Genomic DNA, 13,720 nt, shown 5'->3' with positions numbered 1-13,720 from the left:
AATTTTAGACAAACACCTAAAAAAACACACGTGTCAAACGAACCTATATTTGGTACGGTATTTATTTGAATTGAAGGAGGGGCGATTGAGAGGATAACTGAAGATGACGTGTAGCGCATTAGGAGTATTATTGTCAATTTAGAAGGCTGCAACATAACATACAATTGAAATGACTAATTAAAAGTTAATAGTAAAAAAGAAGGGTGACAATTGCTCCACTTTAACTTTTTAAAATCCATGCATTACTTTTTACTGCTTAAAATGTTGACAGCATGTGACACAAAAACGGAAATAAAGATTGTAATCTTATCTCAAAGACGGAATATTATTAGAGGGGGTGGGGTGGCTCCATAGAATAGAAGGGCACATTGAGAGGTGAGGATTGAGCGCACCTCCAGTGGAACGCAAGCTCTCGATCTCAATCCTTTTGTGGATATCAGAGTTACGTTTTACCGCTCCTATTTCTCCTGAGAAGGGAAAGACAATCAAAAAAGGGGAAATGGTATTGATTTTCTTCAAGGACCGTGGATGAAGACAACTGGGCGGATCACGACTTGAATCAGAAAGAAATCTATTGGCCCAGGCCCACCGCCATGCCCCAGGAATCATGTGAGTTCAACACTTAAACTGGGTGGCATTCTGTGGATCACTCATCCACATTACATATTCAGGTGTGTCTCTTTAAAAATGGTAGTGAGTGCCCTCTCTGGCTTTTCTCTTTTTGGTCTGCGTCAGGGATCACGTCTTTGTAAAATGGGAAAAAGAAGGAAAATGAGAGCATTACCCCCAACCAAGTTACGGATAATTAAAAGCCAGCCTCACATTGCATTTTACATCAATTTCAGTGTGAATCTCACTTATCACGTAATGATAGAAAAAATTTAAATAAACAACACATGACAAGTTAAATAAATAAGACATTTGACATAAATATAAAAGTGACACTGAGGATCCCGTATAAAAATGAAACGGATACTTACGTGTCCGGTTAATCATGAAGTTGCAGTTAGTTTACATGTGAAGAGAAGGAATTTACGAGGAGACACTTTTAATTGGTGCAAAACAGCGAACGATCAATTCTTTGTTGCCTCTTCTCGAAGTTCAATTGGTACTACATGATCCAAACTTGGAGCATATATTGAATATTGTAAGTAAGTGGTTGGAGTTTTTATTAGAAAAAAAAAAAAGACTTGAAATGTCTGAAAATAGTACATTTCAAAGTTTTTATACAAAAGCTCACGATTCAATCAATCGGGCTCTTACCTTCCTTTAAGAAAATTTGCGACTTCTCGAGGGTTCTTGATGCTAGACTTTAGCTTCCCTCCCCGTACGGTTCTACGTACTATAGATAGACAGGAAATCCGGCATGAATGTTATGCAGAATAGCTCATCATATATTCCCCTTGATTCTTTACCAGAAATTCATTAAAAAAAAAAAAAAAACGTCCGGAGCGTTAAAAAAACAATCAACGGAAGGAAGGTTCCCCAACCCAAGCGGCCTGATTATTGTTTTACCTCTAGAATGATTCTTGGTTATTCATTGCCTGAGATCTGGGCAACGATAAACAAGAAGGAAAGTTATAAAGTAATGGCTCACTCACAGGCTTCCCATGAAATAAAATTCAAAAAGTTCCAGCAAAAAAATATTCGAGTACCACAAAACTCCCGTCTCTTTAATTAAAGCAGCCGACTCGAGACCTTTCATATATAATTTGCAGGCAGTTTGTAGAATGAAATATTCTCTCATTCTCTTACCTCCGCAACGCAAATCTTCTTGAATCTTTCCTACGCACCAATAAATGGATGAGATTTTCAAAGCACGATGCGGATCAAGCAACATTTGGTTTGGGCAGGCTGTAGGCTGAGAAAAAACAAATGAAGAAAAGATATTATTAGCATTCATGAAGTAGACGTTTCTGTCACTCTCCCGCTCAAATGGGACAAATACCCAACAAAATCTGGAATTGACAGCCTATCTAATTATCTCTCTTTACTTTTGCTTCAATCATTTAAATTCCACCCTCACTTGGAAATCTCTCAAAATTTTGTACAGTACATTTTTAATATGTCACTGCATCCATCCATCTAGCGTGCTAATTATAGAATGTCGATTTTTACAAAGATAGTGTCCCTACTTCTTCTCTCCAAGGCCACAAGACCGAATGAAAACGCAGATGCTATTGTTCTCTCACCTAATCATTTGAAAGCGAAGAGAGAGCAAAGGAACCGAGCCACGCCCGCGAAAAAGGCCGGCTCTATTTGTATCCTTCGCTAACAACACTTTTCTCTCCCTTCCCTCCCCTTCTCCTCTCCTCTCCTCCAAACAAGAAAACATTACATAAATTTGTTCCCCTGCTCCACTCATGTTGTTTTAGACCAGCAGTAGAGTATTTCAGTTTTCTCTTCCTTCTTACTTCCTTGCCCTCCAGTTGGTCCTCTTCCTTCCGTCTTTAATTTGCATCTCAACATAATTTGCTGCTGACTTTGTTCAAATTTGGAGATGGGTGGAAACGACGCTGATGCTGATGAAACAAGGAGACATTCCAATCCCGTTGGCAATAGTCATGTTGTGGAAAGAGAAGAGGAAGATGAAGAAGCATTGTCTTTTTCTGACCTTCCCACCAATGAAGAGAATCAGTTCTTAGCATCAAGAAAAGAATCTCCAGTACCCATCATCATTCATGATTCTCAAGAGGAATTCAATTTCTGCTCCTCCCTGGCCACTGATTCTCTGTCGAAAGAATCAGAAATGTGTATAGCTGATGAAGTCTTTTTCCAGGGCCAAATTCTTCCTCTGCGCCACTCGGTCAGTTCCGAAAGCGGCTTGATCACCAAATTGCAAAATGACAGCCGGACAACGAGCAGGTGCATTTCCAGGTCCGAGTCCATGGATCGCTGTTATTCGGTTGGCTTCACGAGTCTGAGCAGTAGAAGTAGCAGTTTAAATAGTCACCATTCCTCGAGCAGTGGTACAACTAGTTCCACTTCCACCACGACGGGGACGGGCTCCTCGTGCATTAATCGCACGCCTAGACCCAAAACTCGTAACCACTTCCAATTTTCGCACCCCAGTCCCAAACCCCAAATTCGTTCCTCAAATAGCATCAAGAATGGGATGAATTCCAGCCGAAATTCGACACTGTGGAGCATTTTCCGGGTCGGGTTGGTGACAGCTCCAGAGATTGCAATTCAAGACCTCAAATTTCGAAACAACAGTAAGAACGCCGGTTTCGGCAGTCGCAATAGCACAAGCAGTACCATTAGCAGCGGTAGCGCCGGCAGAATCAAAGCTGAGGAAAAGGACAAGATCAAGAAGAGGCACAAATTCCTCGATAAAAACGGGGTTGTGTTCTTCAGCGGCTGCAACTGTTCGTCAAATGCAGTGGTCGGACCAATTCATTCGAGGGTTGCGGAGAATGGCATGAGGAGAAGTGCTAGTGCAAACGAGGCCCATGCAAAAGAAGAAGAGACGGAGAGTCTGACGAGGACGACAAGGCAGCATGATCAGCAACAAACAGGAAAGCAGGCCTTGTCACGTCATCGTACGTTTGAATGGTTAAAGCAGCTTTCGCTAGAAGCTGCTGCTGCTGCTGTAGTTGATGAAGCATAGAATCAAGAATGCTGGTCTGCCAACGCGCATGCTTGTCTAATTAGCCTTTTCCTTTTTTTTTTTTTTTTTGGGGTCATTTGTTTAAGGTCATAGGATTTGTTTTCGATTACATTCCACTGCAGTAACTTTTTGTTGGGCTGGTATTAGGTTGCTTTAGTCTGATTTGATTAACTTTGACTAAGTTGATTACATATTATTGTTTTACTAATTTGAAATCTGGAACCACTCAAAAGTAAAACTTTGGGGGAGTTAAGGTGATTAAGTTATGGTTAGCTTTATGCAGAATTTTGTTTGAAAACAAAAAAATTGGGTGAATAAATGATTGAAGCCGTGATGGGTGGGGCGGTGGCAGAGGGAGAGAGGGAGGGTGGGAGAATGGTTAATGGTGGTGGCGGTCATGATTAAAAGTGGTGATGCTTTTTTTCATCCCTGGCGTGTGAAAATGGCATTTCAAGAACTTTAAAAGGACCACGAGAGAGACTGTTGAAAAAGATTCATGAAGACGAAAATGGAATTGGTAACAGATATTTTTGTTCTGGAAGGAGAAATGGGGGCCCATGATTGACCTTTAATCGAACACTGGACAGAGAGAAGGGACTTGCATGTCGGGCTTAGAAATGGCACGCCAACCGACCCTATCCAATTGAGCCCACCAAATTTAAAAAAAAAAAAAAAAAAAGCCATGAAAATACTAGTACTATGTTAGTATTGGGTTCGCTTCTTTCTTTTTTTGATCACCAGTCTGGATGGCTTCTTGCATTGAGTATCTGTATCACTTTTTTATCCTCCATCGAATTCTTACATAAAGATTTTGGTCTTGGGAAGTAGTTAATTGGAGTACGATTTATCACAACCATTTTGATACATCCAACGGTATTACGTCTGTAAAGCAGGTACATTTCAACATAGAAATACTTACTATGAAATACGCCTTTCGGGCTCCGGCAGGCAAAATAGATTTAGAGTTAAATTGCTCCCTCCCTTCATTTTTAACCTAATCTACCTCTCTTCCTGGTACTTTTTGGAGCTTATCGATAAACACAGAGAGTATTTAAAATACGATACGTGAAATAGCAGAACGTGCCTTTTCGACAAAAAAAAAAATGCACAGGATTTGCGAAATGGCTGCGGACAATTAAACTTGAAAGAACTACCAAAGTATAAAGCTCCTCAATTGCCTTGAAACGTCAAGAACTCAAAATTGTTGCGCAAAAGCTTCATATTGACGAAGAAATTTAAAGGAAAACACTTGGAGTTGGAACTCACTCTCGAGAATTCAACTTCCGCAGCCACAACAGTTAGAAATTGGAGATCTGCAAACTTGCAACTGCAATGGAAATGAGCGCTGAAAATTAGTCAACCGAACACGAACTTCTGAGACATTTCTAACTGATTAGAGAAGAGAAGCATTTTGAGACATTTCTGAGAGATTTGTTGAATTAACCAACAACTTTCACTCACAATAACTACTTTAAGAGGGGGAAGAAAAAAACAACGATAAGTTATCTGGGAAGGCTGATCTCCCAAATCTTCCATTCACAACCTTGCTTTTGTTTTTCTGGTCTGCAAATTGCTGACGAAAGACGATGTGTCATCAATAATACTAGTTATGTTGTTGTTGATAATCTATTACCATAGATTTGCTTCTTTCATCAATATCTAGCATTATAGTAACTATTATTGACGTAATTTATGTAAGATGATAATCTATCGACGACAAGATCATCATCATGTTTACCAGCCTTCAACTCTATGCATGCAAATTACCTCACACGGATTCAGTTTGTGAGAAGTTGAAACTAAGAGAATATGGGAGTTGCGTGTGGTGATTTGACTAATCGTTGCATCTGTTCCCACCCACAGTTTCGAAAGTCAGCAAGATTCAGGTCAATGTCAAATCGGGGTTGCTTCATTCCCATCTTCAAACACACACAGTTTCTAAATTTCAAATGAATTGTTATAAGAAACCCTACTGTTATCCAAATGTTTTCAAAGCGTATCATCCCATCCCCATTCACAGATGTAGAATCAAGAAACAACCTTTGATTGATTGATTTATTTATTCATTAGTGTGTGTGAAAAGCGACGCGCGGAGATTTGGACCAAAGATTTCTAGCTTGTTAAGTAAGAAGTACGGCATGCTACAATTTCAGTCCCTCTTTGTACGGGGGTAATGCAGTCGCTGTAACGTCCAGCAGCCAGCATCTGGCAGCTCGATGGCGATATTCTATTGTAGTAGTAGTTTGTAACCCACTCATACACGCTGGCTGGCTCGTTTCTGGAAGAGTAATCATAAATGTAACTGTGAAAAAAATACTCGGACGGCGCAAATAATCCGTGAGTCAGGCAACAGAATCATGAAGAAGAGGAGAAAAAAAACTATTGTAAGGTATATTCCTTGGGACAATTAATGCAAATCACCGACCCATAAAACAATATCGATAATAGAAGGTATAAATATCACCGCTTAGCCATCTTGTGAGGTAACTAGCACCCTCTGCTCTCATAACTTCTGAACATAAATGGGATAAAGGGAGTAGAAGGTAAACTATTTCATTTATTTATTTTTTTTCATTTTTCTTGAAAAAAGTAAAGGTTAAACTTCACTGCGAAGGTGAAGCATTTTGCTCCACATTTCTTCATCCATCAACTTAAGCATTGGGCTAATATTTGTGCGGTAGCATGTTTTCTCTGGGCCAAGAAATATTCAGCAACCGTGTGTGACCAACATAAAACTTTAAAAGTTTTGTTGGCAGGATATCCAAACAGCTAAGTATTGATAACCTCATTGCTTCAAAAAATAAAAAAGCATTATTGATAACCTTTTTATTTCGTTGAGCTCCGGTAGTTGATATTTTATTGCTATCGTCATTCCTTGTAGCAAACTAATCTTTTCTAGTAAAAATGGAGAGAGAATTTATTGAAAACAATTATGTCCCGACCAAACAGGTAGAGATTCGAACTGGAACTATTCATTTGAACAAAATGAACATAAATTTGTTCCAAATGTAAATAAATTTGAATACAATATAAATTTAGTTACTTTTTTGTTGCGAGTCGTTAGAATTAATGTATAACTTGTAATTTAAGCTGTACAATTTTTTCTTGACCAATCAAGTCCGTGATATGTAGAAGCCTGGTTTAGCTGACTTACGTTAAGAGTATCCGGTTTCACAATTTATTATATTATTATTATTTTTTTTTTAAAAAAAAGAACAAGATTGGAGCAACTTGTTTCTGTACATGAACTTATATCCAAATAACAAACATATTCGTCCAACATCTATTCTGATATAAGTTCTTAAAAGAAATGGTTTTTCAAAAGTGGTTAACAATACATTAATATTTTAAAGTATTTTCTAATCAAAGTCTAATGTGGCAAGAGGCCCCGGAGAAAAGTCAACAGAAGCTGGGGATTTCATTTATTAAGCCCATAACTCCTTTGTTGCTTACAGAAATTAAAGCACAGTCGCATTACAGAATTTATCTGCCGTAGGGCACACGTTTTTGTTAGACGCTTACAAACCGCTCTCCAACAAACTATTTGGGTTAGCCTAATAGTCAGGAGAAGAAGCCTTTCTTCTTGTCTTGTCGTTGGATTCAGGATTTGAGCCCTACACTTGGTCATCATTGGGATATCAGAAAACAGAGCATTTGCCTAATAAAAGTGTGTGAAAACCAAAAAAACTTCCATATCCATAAGATGAATGGGATATCAGAAATTGTTTCAACTTGCTAAAAGCTGATTTATTTATGTTAGCCTGAAATTATCAAAAAAAACAAAAATTAGTAGTATATCGTAAAATTCAGTAGAATGTTGCTGGATCAGAAGTTAAATTGGGAGCAATTCAGCTTCATGAAGTCGACGACGACAATGACGTATGGGATAACTTTTCTCCGTCCCCGTCCAAGTCAACGCAACGGCATCTGATCGTTTTACTTTGAACCAATTTTCCTTGACTCGTTCCCGTTCCCAAATTCCCATCCCCGACCTCCAATCCAATCTTTAATCAGTTTCTTTACTCATTCTTGACTGTGCATATTTTCCACCACCCTGGGGCTGGGGCTTGGGGCTTGGGGGCTTGGGGTATTCCATTTTCCACTCACTTCAACGCGGAATTCCCACGGTTTCCATATTCACTTTTGCCCCTTCCACGCACTATTATTTCTTCCTTCCACAGCCAAACTTGGAATTTCAGATTGGTTTTCTTCAAACTTAAAAAAGGCTATTTTTGGATAGAAAAGAAATGGGACGAGAAAAAGATTGGTTGGGACAGTACACAAATCAGTGAGACGCGATCTTTTCTAGTTAAATAATACTAGTGTATGAGTTTTCATATTATATAATTCCTCAACTTGCTTCCTTTACTGATCATAATTCTATTTTGCCAATGTTTTCAAATCCGTTGACGAAAAATAATTTTCATTATGCCAAACAAGCTTCTTAGGTTCTCGGTGATCGCAGAATAAGGGGAAAAAAAAAAATAAGATTACTATAGCAGTCAGTGTATAACTTTTAATACTACTGCTACTAAGTACTAACTAAATGCATATTCCATGACTTCCTCCTCACTGACCAAAACACCCCGCCTCAACACCATCCAACTACTTCTGCTTACGGCAAAGACTTGACTCTGGACTCTGCCCTCTGCCTTTGGAGCATACATTTTAAAGTAAAACTGGAAAAAATTAGTGTATACTTTTGTTGTTTCAAACATAGATTAGTTCTTCATTTCTATGCTTGATCATCGGAATTCGGCAAGTAGGCGGCGGTAAGGCGGAGGGAGATGTTGGGGGCTTGTTGCAGGCCGTGGGAGAGCTGTTTTGGTGGCGGACGCGGCGGTGATGGGCTGTTGTGGCACATGGACTTGAAGCCACATGCCTCTGGTGACTATTCCATAGCAGTTGTACAAGCTAATTCTTCATTGGAAGACCAGGGTCAAGTTTTCACATCTCCTTCTGCTACTTATATTGGCGTTTATGATGGCCATGGTGGCCCTCAAGCTTCCCGCTTCATCACTAACCGCCTTTTTCCTTTCCTCCAGAGTAATTTCCTTATGACCCTTTACGTCTTTTTTTCTTTCCTTTGAAAAAAAAAAAAAAAAATTCCCTTCGATTTGGTATTTCATTCACTATGGGATATTGCTGGCAAAATGATTCTCATCATTAACGTGATTTCTAAAAAAAAAATTTAATTTTGATTCTTTGTGGTTCAGAAATGTTGTGGGATGTCATAGAAGTTTGTTTGAAGTTTCGGAGTTATGAGTGCATATGGCTACTCATTTGTATGATTTGATAAAGGAAAGGATGGAGGAAAGACAACTTACCTCGAAAATGCATTTATTGTTTGTCATCTATGTTACGAAATTGGAAAGATGAAAGCTTTGATTATTACTTAATTTTTATCACGTTTTTGGCAAGTTGTCGGAATGGGTGAATGTCGTTGTTCATTAATTGATTTTGCAATAATAGAGTTTGCACTGGAACAAGGAGGTTTATCTGAGGAGGTGATAAAGAAGGCATTTAATGCTATTGAGGAGGAATTTTTGCATTTCGTGAAGAGTTCATGGTTGTCTCAGCCACAGATCGCGTCAGTAGGCTCATGTTGTCTTGTTGGAGCAATAGCAAATGGTGTTTTATATGTGGCAAACGTTGGTGACTCGAGGGCTGTGCTAGGTAAGAGAGTAATAGGTGGCCCTGAAAGTAATTCGTCTACCGTGGTGGCAGAACGTTTGTCCACTGATCATAATGTTGGCATCGAGGAGGTGAGGAAGGAGATTGAGGCACTTCATCCTGATGATGCACACATCGTTGTTCATACTCGTGGAGTTTGGCGAATTAAGGGCATTATTCAGGTACAGCTGCTTGTTTTGGAATCCTCGGTTTGGGTGGAGTGGTTGTTATCAAGATCTTTTAGTTTGTATCCCACTGCCGTTTCTTTACTTTCTGTGTTTATTTATTGGAGTCACTTTGTAGGCTCTGGATTATGATTAATCATCTACCCAAGGATTTGGTGCATTTCTTGTCCGTTCCCCACTTTAGAGGTTTATAATTATCATCTCGCAATGAATTCAGGTGTTTTTTGCCTGGAGTTCGATTGATTACATGAGATAAAACCGCCAGTTTTTCCATTTTCAGTTTCTATTGATGGTCGATAAGGAGGTATAGCAGTCAACTTTGTTGTAGTTCGATAGCAATGAAGTGGAAATTTTGTTCATTTCTAATCAGCTTCTGAGGCGTTTATTTCAACGTCAAAAGAACCTTTTCCTCTATGTTTTGTTTTTAATTTCTTCAAAATGTTTCTACAATATGCACTGCTTAGGAATGTGAAGTCATTCATGCTTTGAGATAGTGTCTCTGCTTAAAGAGTACCAATAATATGTAGGACAGGCACGGTAAAGATGCAGAGGAGGAGCTCAACTGAAAAAAAAAATGATGCAGAGGAGGAACATATGCCTTGTTCTAGTACTAGAATTCTGCTCTTGATTGATAGATATAATAGGGTCAACTACTTTTATATTTTATATGAATCAGGCTATGGGATTTTCTTTTCCTTTTACATAAGAAAGAACACTAATTCAAGTAAGTGCTGGTAGTATCCTGGTGCCTAGTAAGCTTTAAAAACTATTAGGCCATCTGCACTTTGTGTAACATTTTTTTTTCCAATGGCTACTGTCATGTTTGCTTTTGAGGCTTGGGATTTGCGCTGCAATAAGTAAACTTAGATGAATGTCTATACTTCCATCCTCGAGAATGTAGATGCTTTCAAAAGAGTTGGTTGGGGAGGTGGATATATCTGTTCAGCAAAGTTGTATTTCTGAGCTTGCCCGAATATTTCCTTTTACCAGGCTACGGAATTGCTTTGGGTTCATTTTGGATTTGCATCAGATATTAGTTTTCTCTCCTTTGTGTTTTCTTTAATGTTTAAACCAGAAGTAACATGGTGCTCCTGTTATTGCTCTAAATAACTTTTGCATTAGCTCATATGAACAACTTCCTGGTTTTTTACTGAACCAAGCGGGTGATTCAGTACAGGAGGTTAATTGCGTTTAACTTTTCCTGAAAGGCCATGTCTTAGGAGTCACTGTGCAACATAAATAATTTCTACTATACGAGGGAAAGTAAACATAGAGATAGGAATAAATTCCGCCAGATTTGTTCAGGGAATGTGCTGCTTTGAAATATTTTCCTTATCATCCATTCCTCCTATGCTTCTTTATTAATTTTGTCTTGTAATTGAGTTGAGTTATTTTGTTAAAGTACTCTTTTTGAGGCAGTTAATATTTCAAAACTGATCAACCTAGTTTAAACATCAAATATGGCTGCTTTTTACATTGGGCATGGTTTACCAAGTCCCTTTACTATCTTCATGGCAGCCAACAACCTTGAGTTTGATTGGGCCCTAAATGCTTTGATGCGACAGAATTCTTGCTTTTATCTCTACCATGATTTTAACTGACCAAATCCCTTGCACACTTCTCCCCTTTTGCACTGGATTGTTCCATTAATGGATATGTTAGTTCTTAGCTGCATCTAAAACTCTATTTTGGATTACATGTGATGATAGCTTGACTTGTTTAATTGCAATCTGATTTTGTGGAGCTAAAATGGTTGTCATAGCTGTTATTTATATTATTATTCATGCTGAAGTTTGTCTGTTCCTTCTGACTACTGAAAATGGCATCTCTGCTTATCGCCTCTTGCTTGTCAGGTATCTAGGTCCATTGGGGATATATATCTTAAGAAACCCGAATTTAACAGAGACCCTATGTTCCAGCAATTTGGATACCCTGTGCCTCTGAAAAGGGCTGTCATTTCAGCTGAGCCGTCGATATTGATTCGAAAGTTAAGGCCACAAGACTTGTTCTTAATATTTGCATCAGATGGCCTGTGGGAGCAACTGACCGATGAGGAAGCTGTGGAAATTGTCTTTAAGAATCCCAGAATTGTGAGAATCTGCATGATCTTTAAAGCTCAAGTATTATAATCTGCAGAATTGAGAATAACTGTCTTGTTATTAATGCATATGGTTGGTTAACTTTAATCACTTCTCATTACGGGGTTTGTCTGTTACACGATGCAGGGAATTGCAAAGCGATTGGTGAGAGCTGCCTTGCAAGAGGCCGCTAAGAAAAGAGAAATGAAATATAATGACATAAAAAGACTAGAAAAAGGAGCTAGGCGCCATTTCCACGATGACATTACTGTGATTGTGATTTATCTTGATCATCAAGGCTCTCCAACTTTTAAACTGAAGGATAATGGAATCTTCGACTGCACTAGTGTCCCTGTTGATATCTATTCTCTGAATTCGGATCATGCAGACAATACACCCCAGGTTTCTCCTTGACAATCCCGGGTACACAATCACTCTATCCTGTAAATATTGTTTCCCTTTCGAAACAGGGTTCGGATGGAGCTTTCGGAGCCATTGATAGAAGGAAGGGGTCATGTATATTACCCTTGTGAGGAAGGGTTGTGTCCAAATTAATGACTTCCCCGCTGGGTTTTTTTCACCTCATCTTGCTTTCTCTGTCCTAGGGAGTGTTGTATTTGTTAGATACAGACATACCCGTGTAACCATGTAGAATAATAAAACAGCGTTTCAGCTTGCGGATAGGGAACATAAAGTTGATCAGTCATCTCGTTTGGAATCATAGTGGTACCAAAGAGTACGGTAGCCATGCTTGGTCTTACATTTATGTGATGTGATGCCCTCATTCTTTACCAAAAATGCCATGCAATTTCCCGAGTTTGAATTTGTTTCTTTTCAGATTGAATTTTTTCGAACTTCGCATGTTCCATCCTTTCCATCAATGAAGTGATATATGAACTAGTGTCGTGCGGATCAATTCTGTAATTTGGTAAATTGTCTGCATTCTCTTCAACCCAAGAGAGAAGGCAAGAAGTTTGCTTTCCTAGAAGGAACCACGGGCATGGCAACGAGTGATGTTTGATTGAGGAATGCAAATGGATTTAGTTCACCGAAAAGAAAAACTCAAGCAGCATCTATTCGCTACTAAATCAACAACACCGTAAAAGCTGAACCTGTCTTCTCAAAGGAAGTCGGTGTTGTCAAATTGGATGATTAAAGTGAACTGGTGTTCCTGGCCGCTTAAACTAGGACCAGACAACATGCCAGTTATTGGGTTAAATAAATATGATTGATAATCACAACTCGACGTTTTGGGTCAAAAATGGATTTGCTTATCAAACCAAGTGAAAGGCGATGGAGCTCGAGTAACAAGTAAAAACTAAATAGGCGGAGCCGTTCAAAACTCTTCTTCTATGGTGATTCTGTTACCTATTGAATGAGACATTTCCAACTACTTAATAATATTCTATTTATTCCATTGGATTAAATGCGGCGCAACTGACCAATCGCAGAATCATAATGCGCTTATCGGGTTTTCGTGTATTGCACAGCTTATGGAGCAGTACTCTGAATCTACCAAAATGCACATTCTGGTGTAATGTGAGTCATCGTGCTCCACCCGCCAGAACAACCCAAAAATACCGTGGCGCAACCAGTTCCTCCTAGTCCAGTGCCCACTTACCATTTCAATCCTTTTCTTTGAACTAATTTTTATAGTGCCGAGTGCCCAAAAACATATATCTGTATGTTTTCATTTTCTTTGAAACGGACTGCTCTAGAGGTGTTAAACATAATTCAATTATGTTGATCCACTGGATTTGAGTATGCTGTGAATTTTAAATGGGTTTTAATTGGTATCCAATTAAATCCATTTTATTGGTGGATAGTGAGTTGTCTCGATTCACCCATTTAAAAATAACTATATATTTAAAATCAATTTTTAGTGGATATTAAGTAAATAAAGTTAGATTTTCTATCAATGTAATAACAACAGGATGTGTCATTTCTCATCATACAATAAAAAAATAATAATAATAGAATTTTAAGGCCCCATTTGGTTCTAGGAAACCACTAAGAAAAAGGAAAGTGATTCCATCATAATTGAATTCCCACGTTGGGTTGAGGTGGAAAGCACAGGGAAAGGAATTCAAAGGAAATGGCTAAAGAAACCACCTGTGATCTACTTTCAGGTAAAATCTCTTATTCGAATCTTTTCTAATATGCTTCTTAATTCT

The 13,720-nt window shown here is 38.6% G+C and overlaps 2 protein-coding genes across 2 annotated transcripts; both read left to right on the top strand.

The window, feature by feature from the left end:
• Window positions 1-2,314: 2,314 nt before the first annotated feature.
• On the top strand, window positions 2,315-3,801 carry LOC113753575. The gene has a single exon (XM_027297763.1). It carries the CDS (start codon window positions 2,501-2,503, stop codon window positions 3,608-3,610), a length of 1,110 nt encoding a protein of 369 aa, XP_027153564.1. The 5' UTR covers window positions 2,315-2,500; the 3' UTR covers window positions 3,611-3,801.
• Window positions 3,802-7,912: 4,111 nt separating this feature from the next.
• LOC113754505 (probable protein phosphatase 2C 63) lies at window positions 7,913-12,372 on the top strand. The gene is made up of 4 exons (XM_027298950.1): window positions 7,913-8,656; window positions 9,083-9,465; window positions 11,322-11,558; window positions 11,694-12,372. Exons 1-4 carry the CDS (start codon window positions 8,398-8,400, stop codon window positions 11,958-11,960), a joined length of 1,146 nt encoding a protein of 381 aa, XP_027154751.1. The 5' UTR covers window positions 7,913-8,397; the 3' UTR covers window positions 11,961-12,372.
• Window positions 12,373-13,720: the final 1,348 nt, after the last annotated feature.

This window comes from Coffea eugenioides, chromosome 11 (assembly GCF_003713205.1).
Source record: "Coffea eugenioides isolate CCC68of chromosome 11, Ceug_1.0, whole genome shotgun sequence".
Classification (NCBI taxonomy): domain Eukaryota; kingdom Viridiplantae; phylum Streptophyta; class Magnoliopsida; order Gentianales; family Rubiaceae; genus Coffea; species Coffea eugenioides.
Note: the sequence above shows the minus strand (reverse complement) of the source record. Positions and strands in the feature narration are given on the sequence as shown.